General features: G+C 44.2%; 2 protein-coding genes across 5 annotated transcripts; one reads left to right on the plus strand and one right to left on the minus strand.

Moving 5' to 3' along the window:
* Window positions 1-1,039: 1,039 nt before the first annotated feature.
* Window positions 1,040-3,656, minus strand: COA4 (cytochrome c oxidase assembly factor 4 homolog). Of its 2 annotated transcripts, XM_020778329.3 has the most exons (3): window positions 3,538-3,655; window positions 2,407-2,461; window positions 1,040-1,525 (listed from the first exon to the last, which is right to left on the minus strand). In XM_020778329.3, exon 3 carries the CDS (start codon window positions 1,510-1,512, stop codon window positions 1,246-1,248), a length of 267 nt encoding a protein of 88 aa, XP_020633988.3. In that variant the 5' UTR covers window positions 1,513-1,525; window positions 2,407-2,461; window positions 3,538-3,655; the 3' UTR covers window positions 1,040-1,245. The 2 variants fall into 2 exon arrangements, with proteins under 2 accessions (XP_020633988.3, XP_072849531.2); XM_072993430.2 differs by lacking the exon at window positions 2,407-2,461 and having other exon boundaries at window positions 3,538-3,656.
* On the plus strand, window positions 3,595-20,232 carry PAAF1 (proteasomal ATPase associated factor 1). Of its 3 annotated transcripts, none has more exons than XM_072993428.2 (12): window positions 3,595-3,727; window positions 5,155-5,195; window positions 6,159-6,262; window positions 7,778-7,867; window positions 10,064-10,162; window positions 10,579-10,729; window positions 15,056-15,250; window positions 17,095-17,186; window positions 17,496-17,611; window positions 17,820-17,902; window positions 18,179-18,261; window positions 19,586-20,232. In XM_072993428.2, exons 1-12 carry the CDS (start codon window positions 3,678-3,680, stop codon window positions 19,661-19,663), a joined length of 1,182 nt encoding a protein of 393 aa, XP_072849529.2. In that variant the 5' UTR covers window positions 3,595-3,677; the 3' UTR covers window positions 19,664-20,232. The 3 variants fall into 3 exon arrangements, with proteins under 3 accessions (XP_072849529.2, XP_078246356.1, XP_078246357.1); XM_078390230.1 differs by having other exon boundaries at window positions 3,631-3,719; XM_078390231.1 differs by having other exon boundaries at window positions 3,642-3,692.
* The last annotated feature ends 533 nt before the right edge of the window (window positions 20,233-20,765 follow it).

Here is a 20,765-nt window from a genome sequence, read left to right on the forward strand (position 1 = left end):
TCTCCCAACCCCCCGGAATATTGTCCCGGGTTGTATTTATGTCCCCAGTTCCCGCCTCAACCAGGGTCCACCCCTCTCTTCTTTTCCTGCCATCTCAAGCTCTGTTTGGGTGGCCACACTTAACCCTTTCATCCCCTTTTCTAGATCTCGGGTGTCCACTGCTTGAGACAGGCTCCTTCCCCTCTTGCTGATCTCTTCAAAATCCTGGGTGTCTATTCCCTGGTCCTTCTTTCTGGGTGGGGTAGACGGCGGAGTGGTCTGCGTCCCTCTAGGTGTCTTGGGGAGAGACAGCACTCCCAGAAGTCCCTGGTCTCCCCCTTCACATGCAGTAGGAACAAAACAAATCATGCCACAGCACCAGTTTGGTTTTCCACATGTGGCATCCACCTAATGAAGGTTCAAGTACTGTATTGGTTAAGATCGCGCATGTATGAACTCATGGCTTGCTCGGCCGATCTACCAGGATGCCTTTAAACTAGACATGGGTGCTTCGTATTCCTATCCAGGGAATACAGATACGAAGCGGGTCCGTTCCCATCCCCCAGAACCAGCCTGGTCCACTCACCAGGCACCGCGCAGGGCGTGCATCGGCATCATTGCTGTGTCAATGGTGGAAGCCGTCTAGCCAGTGTTTCCTCACCTCTCCCCACCGCCGACCCCTCCAGTGAGGAGGTGGAAAGACAGCTGCTGAGCAGTCCGTTGTGGAGAGAGGCGGGGAAGTGCCAGTTATAACACAAATTAAATTTGTTTTCCCCCCTGTTCTCTGAGCTGTTCTTTACAAACACAGATTTCACATGCCTGTTTTCACCTGGCGGGGGCTCAAAACAAACTGAAACCAGCTGAATCACCAAGATGTATCTGAAGTATGAGACCAGCAGGAAACTCATTTTTTAAAAAAAGTTCTGGTTGGTTTCAGTATGAACAAGTTCAGGAGATCTGCACGGAAATGACAGCTGACGGGGCACACAATTTAGGAAATCTATGCCCTGGCCCCCTTTATCTTTTAGAATGCCCCAGAAGGTGAAGAAAAAGAAGAGAATAACAATCCAATGTTTATTTTTTCAGGAAAAAGTCACACTTCTTCAAGATGACAGTAATAGGTCTTCCCGAGTGCATGTGTCTCTCTAAAAGGACGGGCCGCAATGGTGGCCTTCTGAAAAAAAAATTAACTCTGCTCAGAAGCCTGGCTGCCTTCAGGATCTTACCCAGCAACAGAATGGGCCTCCCTTCCCAGTTTGCTTTCCATCAACTGGTGGCCTGGTACGTTTTCTGCCTCCTTTGGTACTCCTCCGTTCGCTGCTTCTGATATTCGCTCATGCAGTCCTTAAAACTCAGCACTTCTTTCTGGCACCGCCGCCAGTCCTGATGTTCAGCCATGCACTCCTGCACAGCATAATGAAAAGAGGCGCATCCCGTCCGGGCGATCATTTGGTCAAAGGGGTCCTCCTCTTCTTCCTCCTTTGCTTTCGGTTTCCGGCTCCAGGTATGACCAGAAGGATTGGCACCAGACATGGTGGATAAGATTCTGCAGGAAGAATGGGGAGGTTTTTTTTAAAGCAGATAAATGTGGCCAGACTGTGAAAAAGCAAATTCACCGTGAAAGTCACCTGCCCAAAAGCTGTTTCTTAATCACGCCTGCTTTCAATGGAAATCTCACTGTTATAAACCCAAATAAAACTTGTTAATCCTTAAGGTGCCACAAAATGAGAGCTTTTCCTGCAGACTTGAGCATGGCTATTTTCCTCATAACCAAATGTTAGCTGAACAAAACGAGAAAGGCAGAAAATATGTCATCCTATTTTACTGTATGACATATTTTCTGCCTTTCTTGTTCTGGAAGGCCTGGCGTGCTCTGGTCCATGAGGTTATGAAGAGTCGGACACGACTAAACAACAACAAATTTTACTGTATAACACACACACTACAGTGACAAATGGGAACACAATTCCCCTGTTGCAGCAGTTCCACTGGCTGCTGATCTGTTTCTGGGCACAATTCAAAAGTGCTCATTTTAACCTATAAAGGTGTAAGTGCCTTGGCCCAAGAGATCACATCTCCTTTTATGATCCTGTCCGGGGATTAAGAACATCAAGGGAGGCCTTTCTCTCAGTCCCACCACCCTCAACGGTGGGAACATAGGAGAAGGGCCTTCTCTGTGGCTGCTCCTTTAGACTGTGGAACTCCCTCCCACTGGAGGCCAGCCTGGCCCCATCTTGGCTGTCCTTCCCTAAGTAGGCAAAGCCCTTTATCTCCAGACAGGCATTTTCCTTAGTGACCAGCAGCCTGAGAAAAGTTTTTTTTAATTGGACTGTGGTGCTTTTTAAAAAAATGTATTTTAGTATTGATTTTATTTACCGTTTTTAATGTGATACTTGTTTAATTCTTTTCAAGTATTTGTAAACTTACTGTTTTCAGCGTCCAAATATTGTCCTTTTAATCATGCAAGCCACCTCGAGTCCTTCTGAGGAGAAAGGTGGAGTGAAAATACTTTAAATACAAAATAAATAAATAAAACAGAAATATTTGAATGCCAGAGCAGAACGTTTCAGCTTCTATAACGTATAAAGATGTTTTCAGCAATGGAAGAGATTTGGCCTGTGACACAAAACACTTATTTGAAATTCCCTTTGATGCTTTTAAAACGGTATAAAAGTTAAGATAATAAAAAGAAACTCACTGCACTGGTATAGTTACACAAGACAAAAACCGAAGCAAAATAAGAAATAAAACACAGTACCCTAAAACCTGTTATACAGTATTTGAATGTGAGGTTTTGCAGAACCTGTTATATTTGAATCTATAATAATATATATGAGGTTTTGCAGATAAACCACTTTGGTTTTATCCAGGAAGGGCTATAGCAAGTCTTTTAAGCTGCCACTGAGTTGCTGTGTTGTGTTTTGGGTTGTTTTTATTGTTTTCCATTCCGTTTGTCAAAGCCTGGCTCTGCCTGCACAGATTAACCCAGTTCCTTCTTGGAAAACCTGGCTTGCAAAGGAGCCTTTGGCTTATCCTCCCTGGGGGCGCACCGTGTCTTCTTCTGCAAACCCGCACCATCTGCACCAGCAGCCACGTTTCCTGCCACAACCTCTTTCTTGCACTTTCTCTTTGCCCAAGTGGAAGTCCATCAGCAGGATTCTGGGCGATTCCAACGCTACTGGCTTGAGCCTGGGGGTCGTGGGGGGGCATTGCATCTCCAGGAACTATTCTACCTCTAGAAGGGGGGGAGCCAAGAAAGCCAAGCCTCCTGTAGGAATGGGACCGGCTGTTGTTAGGGCAAAGCTTCCCCGATGGAATGGCAAGGCCCCCCCCAATGTCAGCCCCCAAATGCACGCGCGCGGGGGAGGATGGGTTCCCGCCGGCGCCCGAATCCCGCCCCACCCGCGGCAAAGGTCACCCTTCCAAAAGCCGGACCGCCGCCGCGCCTGCTGCACTTCCCAAGCGAGCCGGGCGCCCCGCCCACCGCGCCACGCGGGCAAAGGCCGGCCCCAGAGAGGGGGGGGTCGCGCGGCCCTCTCAGCCCCGCCGGCCGCTCACCTGGACGGGCGACAGGTGCTCCCCTCCGGCTCGCCCACCGAGGCTTCCTGGGCCGGCCGGGGCCTTCCGGGGGCGGGTTGGGGGGGAAAGGGAGGAGGAGAGCGGGAGAGGCCCCTTCCGGAGCGGGGACCGGCGGGAAGATGGCGGCGCCCGTGGTGCGGATCCAGAGCGACTGGGACCAGGTGTTGAGGTGGGGGGGCGGGCGGAGGACACGCCTCCTCCCTTACCTGTCCTTCCCTCTCTCTCCCTCCCTCTCAGGCCACGCCCCTTCGGGGCACCTGGACCGGACCCCCCCTCCACCACTCCCCTCCCCTTAGTTTAAAGTTTACCTGCACCCCACCTGAGAGGTTGCCTCGCCTCTCCCCTCTCATTCTCCCTCTCCCCAAATTCTGCCCACCTTTCCCACCCACCCCCTCAGGTGTTTTTACCTGCCTTTTTCCCTCAGCCCTCCCCCCCCCCCCAAAAATCCCCTAGGCTGTATTTTTCCTTACTTTTGAGTCCTGGGTCTCCAGCATCACTGAGTCCAACCTCCCTTCTAGCTCCTAAAATGATGATGAGGATGATTTGTTTGTTTGTTTATTAAATTTATACCCCGCCCATCTAGACACAAGTCTACTCTGGGCGGCTAACAATAAACATAGAATAAAAACAGTATCATTGAATAAAAAGCAACAATAGTAATATGGTTCAAGATGGGTTGACTATTTGTCTAGATGGGCGGGGTATAAACAAACAAACAAATGGGGAAAATATAAAAATAATCAAGTGAGGACAGCTGATCCCCAAAGTTTGGGACATCATCGCCTCCTAGACTCCATCTTTCATGGAGCCAGGCTGCGGGGGGGGGCACTTCCGGGAACAGAAGGACCCCAAAACTGGAGGGTCAACAAGGGTCAACAAGGGTCGAGAGAGAATCCAGGTGGGAGGGAACAGAAAAGGGTGAAGAAAACAGGCTGCTGGTTATATGACCTCTAAAGCCCTATAGTAGGTCTAATTGTTTTCATACCGCTACATGTTGAATTGCTTTTTTTGTGTTATCCTTGATGGTGGCTTGACTTAGATGGATTTTTTAAAAAATAACTTGTGATCTGTATTGGCCCCCTTCATTGGGAGAAAGGTGGCCCGCAAATGAAATGAAAATATCAATGAATTATTTAAGTTAGATATATTTTTCATAACTCCTGTGAGCTGCTTTGGGACCTTAATTGGGAAAAAGGAGGCACGCAAATGAAATAAACACATCAATAAATTCTGGAAATGAAAGGTTTATTTGCTCCTTTACCCCCAGAAGTCCTGTTTAATTGCTAAACGCAAGGGCAAATAGGAATCGGAGTCATACACTTCTGAAAAGGCCCAGGTTGTGAAAAGCTGCCTGAAACACATCTAGAACATGTCCCCTGTCATTCCAGGGAACATCAGACTAATCATAGTCTTTTATATTTGGAAGGATCTAAATTGGTCAAGACTGAATTACTGATACTTACCCATGCATTAAGGAGGGTTATATTGTGTGTATGTAAAACATTTTGCAGTATGATTTCACAGAGGGCTTTTTGACTTTTGAGTGTGCTCCTTTCCTGGCTTTTTATACTAACTGGTATTTTTTCATCTTTGTAGGAAGAATGAGGAAGAGGCATGGCTCAGCTGCAGGAGCCCAGGTGAGCCAGGGGGAATTTGAGCAATACCATTTTTTTCATCAACTCCTTATTGAATGCAACAAGTTCAGAAAAAAAGGCACCAAAATAAAAATTCCCAAGTGTTTCCATTATATCATACCAAAAGCAAGGGAGTAGTCCTTGTGAATGAAATAACTGGCTGAGCTTTTAAAAAATACGTTTAAAAATTGAGTCAAAATTAAAAACAAAAAGCAAAGTGTGCTGCTTATATACCACCCCATAGCACTTCAAGCACTCTCTGGGCGGTTTACAAGTTAATTATTCAGGCTACACATAGTCTTTGTGACACTGAAGATGTTAATGGCATTGGGCCACCAGTGTGATAAACAGTCCTTCTCCCCCCCCCTCTTCTGCAACTCTTGGTACTGTCCAAAAATTATAGTTTTGGTGAGTTTTCCAACTCTCTGGCACATGTTTTGGAGGTCTAAGGACAGCTGTGGGGAGGAGGAAAAATTACCTCCTTACTGATTTATTTGACAGAAAGAATTTCATCACATCGCCCACTAGATCTGGCTGTAGTAATTTCATTGTCATATTTTGATTTTATGTACAAGCCACTTTTAAGCTATTTGTATCCTGAAAGCTGGGATATCAATTCAAGCATGAGATCTGGTGTTACATGTAAGCTAAGTACTATATACGAGAAATGAACTGGAAAACAATCCATGACTTGAGGTCATCCATTTTTTCTCAGCCACCCCCTCTCTCAAATTATAGTATTGGCCAAACTTACAGTATCGCTTCATGGATCGCTGTGATAATTTCTAAGAAACATTCTGAGCATGCTTTTAATATATTGGTTTTTGGAAGTGTTATATCTGAAACATGAAAGTGAAAAAAAAACTGTTAAGTAAAAAAACTGCCATAGCTTCATTAAAGTATTCTTGTTCTAAAATACAGTACTTGTGTTATACTTCCTGTTATTATCATTTTGTTGTTCTGTAGGAAAGCCAACTTTGTACGGGACCCTTACTTGTCAAGGGGTGAACTCAGATGGCGTTCCTGAAATCAAGGCCTCTGAAGGATTCGTTGTCAGTGAAATCACTAAGGTACTGGCACTTCAGTCTGTGTGGTTGAAGGGCACACTTGCACTTAGTAGGAAGAAATAAACCTGCCAGCTTTTCCTGTATGGTTTTTAATCTGACGTTGAGTCTGTTATCACCAAGAAGAAGATAGTCCCAGGATCCCTGCCCTGTAATTAAAGCTTTCCCTCGGCCTCTGTTGTAACTCATTTTTTTAAAATTAATATCATGCCGTTTGGTTGTCTCCAACAATGGACCATGACATTTTACAATAAATTGGAGGTCAAGATCAGCAGATATTACTAAAATTTATATTGGAAACACAAAAACAAGAAGATGCTACAAAGAGTTGATACAATCAATGGTAGCTTCTTCAGTTGAGTTAAATGAAGGATCCTTTTCTAGCATTTGTCCCTAAATCATCTTCAACATTCGTTCTTTATGAGATTATTCAAAAAGATCCTTAGGGTGGATCAGACTGAAGGTGGACTAATCGGGTGTTCGGTTCCCACGGTGGCCAAACACGTACCTGGCGGTAGGTAGGGTGGTCATACAAAATTAATGGCAGCTTCACACCATTTTTTTACCTTGCTTCACAGAGCAACTGTTCTTGCTTCGTGATCCTTTTGGTTAATCCCTTCTGCACCTTTCCTACCTTTATAATATTATTTTTGAGGTGTGATGAGAACTGCACGTGATATTCTGTGTGTGGTTGCTTTCTTTTAAACTGTACAGAACCATTGTCATACTCTCAAATGCACTTTTCCACGATCACGGACGTGGGATTTGTCTTTTATACAGCAGATACAAACTGGGTCAGTATTTGCACTGTGCTGTCTGCCATAACTGTTAATTTCCCTGTAATGGTCGGTCACTAGCTGCTCAGTCCCCATCAGTATGTATCCAAATTTGGGATTTTGTTTTGTTTTAAAGTGCATCACTTTACATTTGCTTACATTGAACTGTATTTGCTATTCTGCTCTTTTAAGAAAATAGAAGAAAGTGCTTCTTATTTTGATAAGAAACAGTTTTCTGTGGCAGGTTCAGGTAGCTGTAAATAATTTAGAGCTTAAAAAGAAGTTCTACATCTCTGCATTGGTAGAATTCCCAAGTCCCAATTTTATGCCATTTAGTATCTGAGAGCCTCTGTGGGTTCGCGGACAGAGCCCTGGGGTGAGCAGGACTCAAGAGACCTGGGTTCAAATCTCCACTCTTCTATGGAAACTTACAGGGGAAGCCGCAGCATTGAACCACTCCTTGAACATTTTGCACACCTCAAAATGGTCTTAAATGTGACATGACAAATGTGCCTGGATGAGACATAACAATATCGGAAACAGAAGAAAATGGTATAGAGATATAACCATCATTCAGGGTGGGGGGGAGCAAGAGCAGTTATCTCTTTCGCTTTTACTCTCTTGCTTGAAGTTTTCCATCAGATTTATCTCAGGTTATTACATTTTAGGGTGGGTGAATATATAGATAATCTCCTGTTAGTAAATGTTACAGCTCGGTCTTCTTTTCTTCTTCCACCTGTTGTAGAAAAGTCTGCTGGTTTCCTGCCCTCGTGAAAATGCTTCCTCCAAGTTCCTGGCGCCCTACACCACCTTCTGTAGAATCCACAACAAAAGTGTACGTCGTTTCTTACTCTTTTCAGATACATTGGCTTCAAATAAAGATGCAACGTGGGCTGCTTAAGTCAATTAAAATAGGGTTATTTATTTATGATTATACCATAGCAATGTCCTTACCAAACTAAGGTGGACCCACCAGGAAGCTGACTTTCTGTCTTTCTCGACTCACCTTCTTGATGGTCCATGCATGTATTTCGGTGCAGCGTTCATGCCATCATCCTGGTGATCTGTCTACGTCAAAGGGAAGAGAACCAGCAGTGGGAGAACCCACTCATGCTATATTTTGGTGGTGTGCTAAGATCAAACTCTTGACAGAATAAGGATGGTTTTCCACAGAAGGAACAGGGTATAAGATCTTCCAGCAGGCTTTCTCCTAGCTCTCAGTATACTGTATATTTAAAAGGTTATGCGGAAGGAAAGTGACATGAAGTTAGTTATTAATTCATTAATGGAAGCAAAAATGATGTATATAACTAGTTATCGGTTTATTAATGACAGCGAAAATGTCTGTAACATTTTATGGGATCGCCTTCACTTTTGGCTTGGCTTGGTTGGATATAGCGCATAGTAGCTACGGTGAAACTAATTTACTCTATAAAGTTCAGAGACAGTTCAGTTCTTGAAAATATATTTATTGAAGGGTGGAATGCCTTTGTTTTCTTACAGAGTGACCAGGTTGGAGGTCCTGTTTGCTCATATGCGTTAATCACATTTGTATGAATGAATTGTTGTTGGTGTGTTATTTCTCCCTTAGGGCCAAATCTAGTTTTATTCCAATTAGAGTACAGTGATTGAAATCAATGGGACTTCTATTCATGTTGAATAATAAGTCCTATTCTTTTCCATGGATAGGACTAAGTTGAGAATCTAGTGGGGATTAAAATTGGATTTCACTTTTTATTCTGGTTACCTATGTGTGTATTTAAAATAAAGGAAAAATAGTAAATTGAAACCTGTTTATTTTTAACACTGTGAGGGGCGAGTCCTGAAGTCGAGAGAGAGTGAAAGCCAGAGGAGATCAGGGCTGGAGAGAAAGTACAGTACTTCCTTATATCAGAAGAGCCTCGTGGCGCAGTGGTTAAAACGCTGTATTGCAGCTAAAACTGTGCTCACGACCTGGGGTTCAAATCCCAGGTAGCCGGCTCAAGGTTGACTCAGCCTTCCATCCTTCCGAGGTCGGTAAAATGAGTACCCAGCTTGCTGGGGGGGGGGCAATGTGTAGCCTGTATAATTAAAAATTGTAAACCGCCCGGAGAGTGCTTGTAGCGCTATGGGGCGGTATACAAGTCCAATAAATAAATAAATAAATAAAATAAAACAAATACTGTTTGATCAGCAAATCCAGATTTCGAATCAGGAAATGTGTTTATGTGATGCAGTGAGTTATGTTGATAATTTGCCACATTTTGTGCTTTGTAGTTTCCTGGGAGCAGACTGTGGGTGAAATCCTTTGCACAGTTGCACAAAAGGTGAAACACTGAGCAGCGAATTGCTGTAAATTAAGTATCCATGGGCGGTATCTTTTGCATACTGAGTTGCAGCTAAAAGTTACATGTTTAAACTGTGCAACTGGATTTTAGCCTGCATATTTTTTGTGTGAAATGTGATACTCCATCTGACAATTGTTTTTGTAAATTACAGAATGTTCTCATGGTATCTCTTATAAGCCGAACCTCTTGTATTTTAAAGAAATTTTCTTGTGATTTATGAGGCCGTAGTCTTAGTTATATTGCAGGTTTTAAAAATACTTGTTTGTTGATTTGATTTTTGTTTGTTTGAAATATTTTTACCCCATCTTTACTTCCTTCAGAAGGTCCCAAAGCGGCTTACATCATTGAAAGACAATATTTAAAGCTAAAAACTATCAATATAAAAAGGCCGCTTATGTCATTAAAAGAGAATATTCAAGTTATTCAAAACAGTAAGTATACAAATATTAAGGAGCAAACAAACACCACTCTCAGAAGTGGTAAACACAAGTCATACGAAAAACACAGACAAAGCAGGGATGCGTAACAGTCCGTCAAAAAATCCCACGCAGGTAAGCTAGATACAGAGAGAAAGCTTGTCAGAAGAGAAAAGTCTTCGCCTGCTTAGAAGCGCATGGAGTGAATGTATATAAATTATATGGCAGTGCCTGCTCACGGTGGGCTTTTGCAGTTTGTAATGGCGCCTCCCTCCTTCTGTCTTTTAGGTCACCTGCCTTGACATCTCTAGCGGTGGTGGACTCGGGGTATCCACCAGTGCGGACGGGACCATGAAGATCTGGCAAGCTGCCAATGGGGAAATAAGGGTAAGAACCGGGCTTTTTTGGCCGGGGGTGGGGGTGGGGTGGGCTTGAATCTTCAAGGTTGCGAATCTGCCAATAGCGAAACCCCAATTTTTCTCTGGTCTCTTGATCCCATCGATCAGTTATTCCAAGTCAAACGTTTTTAGAACCGTAGAAGAGCGACAAAAGAAATGCTCCCGAAACAGAATGTCCTTCTTGAATTCTTGATTTCAAAAGGAATGAAAGCAGAGTGACCAGTTGTGCGTGGCTACACTCTGCTTTCGTTTCCTTTGAAATCGAGAATTCAAGAAGGACGTGGTCCCTCTCTCCGAGAGTTCCCCTTCCTGCCCCTTCCCCCACCAAGTCATCTCTGTTGGTCAGAATCAAGTCAAGGAGAGCAAATCCTCTTGTTTCTTCCTTCACTTTTTGTATCTTCCCAGAGACGCTTGGAAGGCCACGTGTATGACGTTAATTGTTGCCGATTTTTCCCATCTGGCCTTGTGGTCCTGAGCGGGGGCATGGACGCGCAACTAAAGATCTGGTCTGCCGAAAATGGCAGCTGCGCTGCAACATTTCAGGGTCACAAAGCAGGTACAGAAAAAAATGACATCTAAAATACATTGATTTGCACTAGGTGTTGATATTCGGTATGTCTAAGTCAGGATGTGCATTAAATTAAAACCAGCGCGCTAGCTCTGCTCGTTCCTGGAGAGGTCTGATCTGGCCAGGGTAACACATGCATTAGTTACATCCGAGCTGGTTTACTGTAAGGCACTCTACGTGGCACTGGCTCCTGGAAAGTGTTCGGAAATCTCAGCAGCTTCAAAAGGCTGCAGCTAGATTGTTAACTGGTTTGTTAATTGTTTCTTTACAGGGATTACATAACCCCACTGTTTCAGCAGGTCCACTGACCGCTAATCTATTTCTGGATACAATTCAAAGTTCTGATTTTAACCTATAAAGCCATAAATGGCCTAGGCCCACGCTGTTTCAAGGACCGTGTCTCCCTTTAAGAACCTGGTCAAGTATTAAAATTATCAGGGGAGGCTTTTCTGTCAGTCCCACCACCTTCACAGGTGTGTCTGGTGGGGATACAAGAGAGGGGCTTTCTCTGTGGCTGCTCCCAGAGACTGTGGAACTCCCTCCCACTGGAGGCCAGCCTGGCCCCATCTTGGCTGTCCTTCTGCAAGCAGATGAAAGACCTTTCCCTTCAGAAGACCTTTCTCTTCTAACAACTGGCTGGCTGGCTGAGAAGGGGTTTTAAAATTGTGTGTTGTGCCTTGCTGCTTTGAATATGGTTTTGGTGTTCATCTTGTTTACCATTTTTAGTGTGGTCTTTGTTTGTTTGATGCTTTTTTAATATATAAGTACTGTTTTTAACTTTTAAATAGGTCTTTTAATGATGTAAGCCACCTTAGAGTCCTCTTTGAAGGGAGAAAGCAGGGGTAAAAATATTTAAAAGAAATAAATAAGAAAGCTTAAGCCAGCGTAAATAGACACTGAGGCTGTGCCTCGCTCCCCATGGTGCATCTTGGCAGTTTGCAAAGAGAGCGGGGTTTATAGAGGAAGCAAAGAGCGGTCAGTGCACCCTGACAGTGTGGCAAACCGCAGTGCCAAGTAGATGATCACAGGGCCTGCTCCCAGATTTCTTCCTTGACACTTTTATCATAGAGTGGGAGCCTTGCCATGCTATGCTTCTTATTCTCAGGCACGAAATACCGGCTAGGGCCATTTCTTGCTTCACCTTGTCTGTCAAGCTGCCCTCTCTGTCCTTATCCAGTGTTTGTGTGTGAGAGAGTGAAGGGAGGGGGAGAGTCCATGGCCCCATAACCGAACATGTGATGGGTCTTTCTGCTGCCTCTTGATGAGATAACAGAGTGTTAGGACAGACAAGCACCTCGCTCCTTGTTCTTCTGGAGAGCATCCGCGAAGGGTGTTTCAGAGACACTTGAAAGAGGGGACAGTTTCAGGGACGCTACACCAACACTCCTGCTTGCTACTGGAAGTGTTCCATCATCCCCCCCCAGCTTCCCTCACCTGCATGGGAGGGAGGGGGAATCGTGTCTAAATACTGAGAAGAAGCATGGCTGCCTTGATCAGCGGGTAGTACCTGATGGCCTTCCGAGGCACCCTTCCAACGCCGTGATTTTATGAGTCTAAGGTTCTGGCTGGCAGGAGAGGCTGGGGAAAACCACCTGGGGTTTCCCCAGCACCAAAACAAAACGCATACAGCAAAATCCAGGTCTATAGAGCTTGTGTCCTGAGCACACTCCTGTACTGCAGGGGGTCCTGGACCCTTTGTGCACGGCAGGAGATGAAGCTGAACACCTTCCCTATGCGTTGCCTCCGACACATTTTTTGTATCACCTGGCAGGACAAAGTTCCAAATTGAGTAGTCCTAGAACGAGCTGGAATTTTTAGCATGTCTACATTACTGAAACAGCGGCATCTACGTTGGCTCGAGCATGTCGTGAGAAAGGCTGATGGTCGGATTCTAAAAGATCTCCTGTATGGAGAATGAGTGCAGGGAAATCGCCCCAGAGGGAGACCACAGCTGCGATACAAGGATATCTGCAAGCGGGATCTGAAGGCCTTAGGAATGGACCTCAACAGATTGGAAACCCTGACCTCTGACCGTTCAGCCTGGAGGCAGGTGTTGCATCACGGCCTCTCCCAATTTGAAGAGACCCTTGTCCGGCAGGCCAAGGCCAAGAGGCAGTCCCGAAACCAGCAAAATCAGGGAGCTGGACGGGACAGTATTGTATTTGTCATCGGTGTGGAAGGGATGGTCACTCTTCAGTTGGCCTTCTCAGCCACACTGGATGCTGTTTCAAGTCCTCCAATACAGAGCACATAACCGTTGTCTCTGGAGACTGAAGGAGGCCTAATCAATCAAAACAAAACATGAGGGTGGAGGGAATGTCCCTGCTGGACAGGGCTGTTAGTAACCTCCGATGCCCAGTTCAGCTTTGTAAATGGAGACTGCACCAGGCTATCTCTCAAGTTCCCAGCGTGGAGCTGAGGAAGTGAACAGAGGATTGTGTGGGACCCTTGTACGCGATGCTCAGTGTGAGGCTTCATGCAAAATAAGAGGCTGGGTCTTTCTTGCCACAGATTTTGCTTTGGCTTCTGAGACCTGCCAAAAACCGTGGGTGATTTTGTTGTTCCACTTCATTGTGTCTGTCCTGAGATACCCAGCAGTCATCATAGGGAGCTTTAAAAGTACCGCAAACTGTTCTTACAACACAGTAAGGAGAATCACTTCCCCCTTTGCTAGATAAGGCAGAAAGTAATTTCATTTGTTTTTATAAAAATGTCATTTCAGCAGTGAGTTGGCCCTATTGGGTTTTTAGAAGGGACTTACAATAAAGTTGCTCTTTCTCTGTTGGAGATATTGCAAATAATGGAATTTTGTATCCTGGTCAAAATGGACATTTGTGGACTCAGAAGGAAGTACATGTCCCCTTGGCCATCATTATCTGGATCTCCACCACCTCTGTTTATTTATTTACTGTGTTTATTTATATGCCATCTTCCTCCCAGTACTAGGACCTCCCAGAGCAACTTGTAATAAAGTTCAAACGCAATGTGATGAAAACTCACTAAGTCACAAATATTAGAATCAAGCTCATTGGCTGAAATGCTGCCACACACACCTTTGCATGTATCACACAAAGCTGCAAAAAGTGTTAGGAAAAAAAATCATGTCAGGACGTAAGCATTTCTGTAGGTGTGTCATGAAACCTTCCTGATCTGATCTGCCTGTTCAGTTGCACAACCAAAACATGGACAATCGATTGTGTAATCATGACATAAGCCGTGGAACCGTGATGCAAACCATATAACTGGTGGGAACCACATAATTGATTGTGCAAAACTCACTGCCCAGCCCACTTCCCCAGGTGTAACTACATTGGACCAGGATTTCAGCTATTGCATTATTTAATTACAGTAGGGCCCCCGCATCTGTGGAGGAGCAGTTCCAAGCTCCCCACGGATGCTGAAGAAATTCGATTATGGCAAATGCCATCTTAATAGCGAATGCTACCCGTAGTCTCTGGCTCTGTGTTGTGGCCAGTTCTGCTAACTTCATAATTAGAAATAAGAGCCTCGTGGCGCAGTGGTTAAAATGCTGTACTGCAGCTAAAACTGTGCTCACGACCTGGGGTTCAAATCCCAGGTAGCCGGCTCAAGGTTGACTCAGCCTTCCATCCTTCCGAGGTCGGTAAAATGAGTACCCAGCTTGCTGGGGGGGCAATGTGTAGCCTTTATAATTAAAATTGTAAACCGCCCGGAGAGTGCTTGTAGCGCTATGGGGCGGTATATAAGTCCAATAAATAAATAAATAAATAAATAAATATATATATATATATATATATATATATATATATATATATATATATATATATATATATATATATATATATATATATATATATATATATATATATATATATATATATATATATATATATATATATATATATATATATATATGTATTTCTAAGACTTTTAGTTTAATATTTTCAGACTGTGGATAAGTGAATCAGTGGATACTGATCCTGCAGATGTGGGGGTCCTACTGTACAGCTAACATTAAAGAATTTTAAATAAATTGATTACAGTATTAATTGTGATTTACTTTAAAGGAGAGAAAAGGGACAAGTTAATAACCAAGTGCTTCGGTAGTCTACTTGCTCCTCGCATTGCCTGTAGTGCGTTGCTGTGATCCTCTGGAGTTGTCTTACTCTTGACTCATTGTGCACCATTGTCCTGTGTTTATAGCACACCGCGTTTGTATGTGGCAGAGGTCAGACCCAATGTAGGAATCCCACCTCCAACCGAGTGTGCTCTGAATCGCTACTTGTTCGAGTCCTTCCTTAATGCTCTGATTTGGGTTCCTCTGCTTTATGGCAGGAATCCTGGACGTCGCCATTGTGGACCGAGGGAGGAACGTGGTCTCGAGCTCCCGAGATGGCACCGCCCGCCTTTGGGATTGTGGGAGATCGGCGTGCCTGGGGCTGGTGGCGGACTGTGGGGCCCCCATCAACGGGATCGCCTTGGGGGAAGCTGACAACACCTTAAACTTGGACTCACCTGAAAATAGACCCAGTGAGTAACACCACCTCGGGCAGGTCTTCTCTCTCCCTTAACTGACTTTTCAGATTAGCTGGATTAAAAAAAAATCACAAGAAGAGAAAGCACCTGAAAATAAATATTGGGTTAATTCTGGGTTTTGTATTGACTGATCAAAGGGGGGGGGGGAAGAAAGATACGGTAGGAACCACAACTGTACTCTGCTATTAATCATCGTACGTGGAGAGTCATAGCTTCAGAGCATGGCTGTTCAATGTTGTTGGTATGTGTCGTCAAGTTGTCTCCAACTCATGACGACCCTAGGGATGAGCCGTCTCCAAAATATCCTTTCCTCAACTTCCCTGCTCAGCTCTAGACTCTGGCTTCCTTTAGGGAGTCCGTTTTTCTTGTATTGTATCTTTTCCTCCTGCCTTCCACCTTTTCCAACGTTATTGATTGTTCAATAGACAGACCATATGGTGGCCAACCTAGTTAGACCCATCACCCAGTTGAGGCTCAACCCACATTATATCATTGTACTTCGAATTCTGTTTGTCCCGCATCTTTAAAAAGTTAAGGAGGAAAGGTAGCACTGATACTTGTCCTTTTCCATGTGGGCAGCAGAGATTAGACTTTTGTTTCAGTGCTTTTAAAAAAATGTTTAAACAGTTTGGAACAAAGATGCTCAGAGCAAGGATGACTCTTGAAAGCACAAATGAGACAGGTTCAAATGAAATCCATATAAAAATACATCTACACTTAAGAATAAATAAATAAATAAGTAAGTAAGTAAGTAAGTAAGTAAGTAAGTAAGTAAGTAAATAAATAAATAAATAAATAAATAAATAAATAAATAAATAAAAAACATCTTTTGCTCATCTCTGATTAGTCTTTTGGAATCCAAAAAGATTGTGATCAGAGATGAGCAAAAGATATTTTCCAAAAGATCTCCTCGATGGAGAATTAGTACAAGGAAACCGCCCCAGAGGGAGACCACAGCTGCGATACAAGGATATCTGCAAGTGGGATCTGAACACCTTAGGAATGGACCTCAACAAATGGGAAACCTTGACCTCTGAGCATTCAGCCTGGAGGCAGGCGGTGCATCACAGCCTCTCCCAATTTGAAGAGACCCTTGTCCAGCAGGCCGAGGCAAAGAGGCCGTCCTGAAACCAGCAAAACCAGGGAGCTGGACATGGGACAGATGGTGTTTGTCTTTAGTATGGAAGGGATGGTCACTCTCGAATTGGCCTTCTCAGCCCCACCAGACACTGTTCCAAGTCCTCCATACAGAGCACGTTACCATAGGCTCTCGAGACTGAAGGATGCCTAATCACGATCACAGTACATTGTTCTCAATAAGCAGGCCCTTGAAGGCAAGAACAGAAGCAGTCGGACAACCATGTTTGGTTATTCAGAGAGCTACCCATCTTTTTTACATGGAAAGGGTTGTGTAGGTCAGGTGTTCGTGGACTACAATATCCAGAAATCCTGCCCAGCACAGCGAGTGGTGAAGGTTTTGGGGAGTTGCAGTCCAAGAACATCGGGGGACCCAAAGTTGGGAACCGCTGGCGATACGAAGAGGAACTTTCCCTGCTTTTCATTGAGTTGTTTCAGGGACTCAGTGTCCCAGCTTGGCTCACTCCTAGACATGGCCATCGGTCCAGGAGACGAGTGCCTGCGGGGAGGTAGTGTCAGGAGGCAAGGTGAGAGAGGAGGGGCCGGTTCCGTCTAGACCTATGCAGTCCTTTGCTGCAAAAACTGTGTATAACACAAACTGGGCTGCCCCACAACCACCTTTCATTTGGCACCGAACCTGGCCTGAAAAGAATTGCAAGGCGAATAGCGGCCGATTCTGATAACGGCGCTTTCTAACGCAGGTGAACGGGAAATCGGCACCGAAGGAAAACTGCTGCTGCTGGCCCGGGAGGACAAAAAGCTGCAGGGCGTGAGTCTTCAGAGCAGGCAGCCGGTAAGGTCCCCCTTTGGCCATGCTTTTTCTTGGGCCCGGGTTGACCGTGCGCTGGGGCGGAAACGGAGCAGATGAGCTTTTCCATGTGGGCAGCAGAGATTAGATGAGAAAAGCTGAGCTTTTCTCGTGCACTTTGTGGAAGGAACTTGGCTGACCCGACACAGGTCCTGGGGTTACATCTCAAAATTCGGGATGTCCTTCCCCGTGCTACGTTCTTGCTTTTTTCAGAGCTGCCTTTCGTTGTACCTGGATTTTCTCCCCTTACTCACGGGAAGCACTTCAAAGTCCTCCCCTCTGCTTCTTCCACAGGTTTTCCTCTTCATTGGCTCTGATGCCTTTAACTGCTGCACGTTTCTGTCCAATATCTACCTCCTGGGAGGGGCACAGAATGGGAATATATACCAGCTGGATGTCAGAAATACCAAGTGAGTGGGGAAAAAAAGGGTGGTTCTTAATAACCCAAGTGGCTTTGCCTGTTGCACCAGAATTTTGCGTAACAGGCGGGAAATGCAGAGGGGAAGCTTGGGGTGGGACCCGATTCCCTTTAAAGCAGCATTCTGTCCGATGGGCTGTACTGGAGATATCTCCGTTTGTGGTAAAGGCTATGTTTTCCTTTTCTTACTGCTCTTTTAGGGCTCCAGTTCGAATCATTCAGAGATCAGGAGCACCGGTGCTTTCTCTCCTACCTTACAAAGATGGATTTCTTGCCAGCCAAGGTAGCATTTCTGTTTCCTTCTACGACCACGCTAATCACTGAGCCTTTCCAGTTACTTCTGCTATGGGTTTTGGAGACATTAGGATGATGTTCCACCCAGACAGAAACAAAACAAAAAATAGGCTCATTCATCAGCACAAGCTCAAGTAGTCCTTTAAGAGCTATCCAATGTTTGCGTATTTGATTTCTGAGTGTCTGGCATGGTCAGGTAGGCAAAAGAGTGACGTTAGTTTCTCAAGTTAAATCTGTATCTTACACGTTCTTGACCTTTTTCCAGGGGATGGGACGTGTTTTATTATGCAGCAGGATCTTGACCATGTCGTTGAACTCACAGGACCAGACTGTGACCCTGTCTACAAGGTAAAAAAATGTCCTGCTTCATCTTGGTTTGAGCCAAGAATTTTTGTGCCAGAGGGAAAAAAAGGATAACTGGCATTGGATTCCAATACACAAAGAAGAAAAGGAAGGAAAGTAGAAATCCAGCATCCCTTAGGATGAAACATTTTACTGCATTTTAAGCATTTTCATACCTAAATCCTATTTTTCCCCGTCTGTGGAAAAAGGCTTCCCAGTTTTGTATATTCTCTGAATCCTGTGGGCAGTGCCACCTTTTGGGTTTTGAAATAAGCCTTTGGGTTTTGAAATAAGCAAGAATAAAATAAGCCACGACAGAAGATCAATTCCTGGAAGCGAACTTAAAAAAAGTGGGTTGGAGATTTCTGTTGAAACAGCGGGAGGGGCTCTGTCAATGTCTTCCTCCAGGAATTGAAAGGGTGATAAAACCCTGCTCAAGACAAGGGCTGATTTCTTGACAAAGAAATTTAGATAAGAATGCTCTGCCAGGTCTTCATTAGACAGGGCAGGGCTCATATGGGGAGGCTATTTCAAGCTGTATAGGCCAAGGGGCATGGAACCAGAGGTGGGGGAACAGCATCGTGTGAATCCAGCAGACCCCAGCATCTCCTCTTGCTGCACTCCCAGGGCCTTTCACTACATTTCCCTCCTCCAACCCGCTTCAAGCCAGTTTTTTTTTTCTTTTCAAAACTGGAACTAGCTCCCAACAAGATTCGACAGCCATGACAAATTAAAAACAATAACAATACATCAGAACACAATTAAACAAAGCGTAGGCCAAAACCCTTATGCGATTTGATGGGAGCATAACACAAACAGCATAAGGTCTCCAGGTGAATTGCTTCACGTTAAGAAACCACAGTAGCGTCCTTGGCGGTACTCCAAATCATGTAAATCCATACACAATAGATATTAATTTGAGGCACTTTGCCTCCAAAGGCTAAACCATCTGCATTAAGGTTGAAAGGGTAATTAATGGGATTTTGACCATTAATATTTACACTGCTGAATGAAAAGGAAGTTTAAAAGCACGTGTGGCCAAAAAAGCCCAGCACCCTTTCCTAAAAGCCCCACCAGCAGCAAGAGGGCGGTTGCCAAAGGCCCACCTAAATAAAATGTAGGAACTCAACCTGTGTATTTTCTGATCAGTGTAGAAATAGCTGTATTCCCATTTCTTTAGGGTACCCTCAGGGTCACTTTGAATGGATTTGTTGGTAGCTATTTTCCAGCCATCAAACGAATCCCCTTCTCCTTTTCTCCTGCCCTTCCGTTGGATAAAGGGGGGGGGGGGGATTATGAACCAATATGACTTTTGTTATGTTTTCCTTAGGTGGCTACCTGGGAGAAGCAAATCTATACATGTTGCCGAGATGGGATAGTAAGGAGATATCAGCTTTCAGACCTCTGACTGGATGGCATCTGTGAACACCGGATTAGAGATGCTGGATGTACAGCAGGGATAACTTTAAAAGCACCATTTTGAAACAAACCATATGGGTGCCAAATTTCCAAGGTGCACGAATGGAATTGGAGGGACCGCATTAGGACATAATTCAGGATTGAATTTGAGGTCTTTTTCCTGCTGAAGTAAACAGAACAGCAATGAACATGTACAGATTACACCATTTCCCCGGACTGAGCAACACAGAATGCTTGTTTGGGTTGAAGCCCATTTGTTATTTGTAAATGTGTTTCGATATCTAAGTTCTGACCACTGGTTGTTCTTAAGACAGGAAGAAGAATGTGGCTGTGAGGAAAGTCAGGGCCAACAAATTTTAATCAGGGGAAGTTTTTCTAAAATATGCCCTGATGAGCCAGTTTATCTCTTGTCTGGAGTCAAAACCTGTTCGAAATATCTTGTTTTAGAGCTCATCCCTTCCTCATAGAATGCGTCTTTTGTGATCGTTCTTACTGCCCGTCAGAGGGGAGCCTGCTAGTTTTAAGTTTCCATCTGAAATAAAGCTGCTTTGGTCTGAAGCTGGTATTTTTTCTTAATTAAATTGATTCTCTCTGGGAATCCATTTATGGGTTTATTTTGCCCAGATGGCAGCTTTGTTCTTGGCAGTTCTTATTTGATTTCAGTCAACCATTTTAAAGGCTTTGTTGTGTGCTGTTCGCATTAAGTTTCTTTTCATCTTTTGACATAGAGAAATTGGTGTATATCATGCTTGTTCATACTAAGATAATACCTTCACTAGATCTACATTTTATATATAGGGCACTAAGAGTAGGGAAACTTCTGGGCGTGGTAAAACTATTAAGGTTTATGTTTAACAAGGCAAAAAAGATGGCGGGAAGAAAAATGCTGGCTTACACTGAAGCTGTGGAGTTTACTGTCTTGAGACTATTTTTTGAACACTTTTTCTTCCTCTGAATTATCATTTTATAGGTATAGTGATCAGAACTGTACAAGGTATTCTAAATGTACTTTTGCTAGCCATGTGTATAAGTTTAAAACCAGGCTCTGTTAAACAGTGTGATTTATTTATCACATTTATACCTCTTGAATG

This window comes from Pogona vitticeps, chromosome 3 (assembly GCF_051106095.1).
Source record: "Pogona vitticeps strain Pit_001003342236 chromosome 3, PviZW2.1, whole genome shotgun sequence".
Lineage (NCBI taxonomy): Eukaryota > Metazoa > Chordata > Lepidosauria > Squamata > Agamidae > Pogona > Pogona vitticeps.

What these genes read in the sequence shown, in the direction of transcription:
- PAAF1 (XM_072993428.2), top strand. Translation starts at nt 3,678, where the DNA reads ATGGCGGCGCCCGTGGTGCGGATCCAGAGCGACTGGGACCAGGTGTTG. An exon ending in CTGGATGTCAGAAATACCAA is followed by an intron (nt 17,612 to 17,819) that starts GTGAGTGGGGAA and finishes CTGCTCTTTTAG; the next exon opens with GGCTCCAGTTCGAATCATTC. An exon ending in TGGATTTCTTGCCAGCCAAG is followed by an intron (nt 17,903 to 18,178) that starts GTAGCATTTCTG and finishes ACCTTTTTCCAG; the next exon opens with GGGATGGGACGTGTTTTATT.
- COA4 (XM_072993430.2), bottom strand. Translation starts at nt 1,512, where the DNA reads ATGTCTGGTGCCAATCCTTCTGGTCATACCTGGAGCCGGAAACCGAAA.